General features: G+C 65.8%; 1 protein-coding gene across 1 annotated transcript in view; it reads left to right on the top strand.

Annotated features, from left to right (window-relative positions):
- SLC4A1 (solute carrier family 4 member 1 (Diego blood group)) overlaps positions 1-1858 on the top strand; it is a 41771-nt gene that overhangs the window by 8583 nt on the left and 31330 nt on the right. The window contains exons 11-15 of the mRNA XM_019474276.1: positions 96-185; positions 314-480; positions 598-851; positions 939-1108; positions 1333-1588. Of these exons, the coding sequence (XP_019329821.1) occupies positions 96-185; positions 314-480; positions 598-851; positions 939-1108; positions 1333-1588 (937 nt within the window). The remainder of the gene's footprint in view (positions 1-95; positions 186-313; positions 481-597; positions 852-938; positions 1109-1332; positions 1589-1858) is intronic.

Genomic DNA, 1858 nt, shown 5'->3' on the forward strand with positions numbered 1-1858 from the left:
ACTGCCGGTGGGGACACGTCGGGGAGGGGGGCGGGGGGGCATCTCAGCCGGGTGGGGACGCAGGCGGGTTTAACGCGGTCGCGGTGTCCCCACAGGCCCGGCGCTTGATCGGGGACTTCGGGGTGCCCATTTCCATCTTCATCATGGCGCTGGTCGACTTCTTCATCAAGGACACGTTCACGCAGGTCCGGGAGCAGCAGGAGGGCAGGACTGGGGGGGGGACGGGTGTCCCCAACAAGGGGACGTGGAGCCAGGTGCTCGTCCCTGTGCCCTGTCCCCGTTCCCTCACTCCCGCATCTCTGCTCCCATCCAGAAACTGGTTGTCCCCAAAGGGCTGGAGGTCACCAACGCGTCCGCCCGGGGCTGGTTTATCAACCCCATGGGGAAGGACAACACCTTCCCCATCTGGATGATGTTCGCCTCCGTGGTGCCCGCCCTCCTGGTCTTCATCCTCATCTTCCTCGAGACGCAGATCACCACGTGAGGACTGGGGAGGGGTACGGGGAGGGGAGGGCTGCGGGGTGCCAGGTGGGATGGGGACGGAGGGGACATCCCTGGGGTGCTGTGTCACCAACTCGTCCCCTCTGTCCCCGGCAGCCTCATCGTCAGCAAGCCTGAGAGGAAGTTGGTGAAGGGCTCCGGCTTCCACCTGGACCTGCTGCTGATCGTGACCATGGGGGGGCTGGCCGCCCTCTTCGGCGTGCCCTGGCTCAGCGCCACCACTGTCCGCACCATCACCCACGCCAACGCCCTCACCGTCATGAGCAAGACCTCCGCTCCCGGCGAGAAGTCCCAGATCTTGGAGGTCAAGGAACAGCGCATCAGCGGCTTGTTGGTGGCCATGCTCATCGGTGAGCTGGGGAGGTGCCCCCCCACCCCGGGCAGCGAGGGCTGGGTGCCCCCGACAGCTCTCCCTGACCTCTCCTTCTCCACCGCAGGCGTCTCCATCCTCATGGAGCCCATCCTGAAGCACATCCCGCTGGCCGTGCTCTTCGGCATCTTCCTCTACATGGGCGTCACCTCCCTCTTCGGCATCCAGCTCTTCGACCGCATCCTACTCTTGCTGATGCCGCCCAAGTACCACCCCAGCGAGCCCTACGTCACCCGGGTGAGTGAGCCCTATGTCACCCGGCCGGGTGGCCGTGGGCTTGGGGGTGTCCTGGGCTGCGGGTGCAGCCTGCAATTGCTTGGGGCTCCCCAAAGAGCCTCCTCCTTTGGTGCTGACCTTCACTGGGCTCTTTGGGCCACTGGTCCTGACCCTCCCGGCACCCTGGGAAGGGTGCGGGGTGCTGGACCCACCACCCTGACCCCACTGGGCTCCTCATCCTGCAGGTGAAGACTTGGCGGATGCACCTCTTCACCTTCACCCAAATCGTCGTCCTCGTGCTGCTGTGGGCGGTGAAGTCCACCGAGGCCTCGCTGGCGCTGCCCTTCGTCCTCATCCTCACTGTGCCCCTGCGGCGCTTCCTGCTGCCCAGGATCTTCCGGGACATCGAGCTCAAATGTGTACGTAGCCCCGGCACGAGCTGGGAGCCACTGCGGTGCTGGCCCTGGCCCTGTGCCCGTCCCTGGGTCCATCCCCATCCCTGTCCCCATCCTTGTTCCCATCCCCATCCCTCTCCCCAGCCTCATCCCTGCCCCTGTTCCCATACCCATCCCAGCCCCCATCCCTGTCCCATCCCCATCTCTGTCCCTGTCCTCAATCCTGTCCCCGTCCTCAATCCTGTCCCCACTCCTGACCCCTCGCCATCCCCATCCCCGTCCCCATCCTATCCCCTCCGTGTCCCCATCCCCGTCCCCATCTCCATCCCTGTCCCCATCCCCATCCCCATCCCCATCCCTATCCCAGCCCCTCTCC

This window comes from Aptenodytes forsteri, unplaced genomic scaffold, assembly GCF_000699145.1.
Source record: "Aptenodytes forsteri isolate BGI_AS27 unplaced genomic scaffold, ASM69914v1 Scaffold249, whole genome shotgun sequence".
NCBI lineage: Eukaryota > Metazoa > Chordata > Aves > Sphenisciformes > Spheniscidae > Aptenodytes > Aptenodytes forsteri.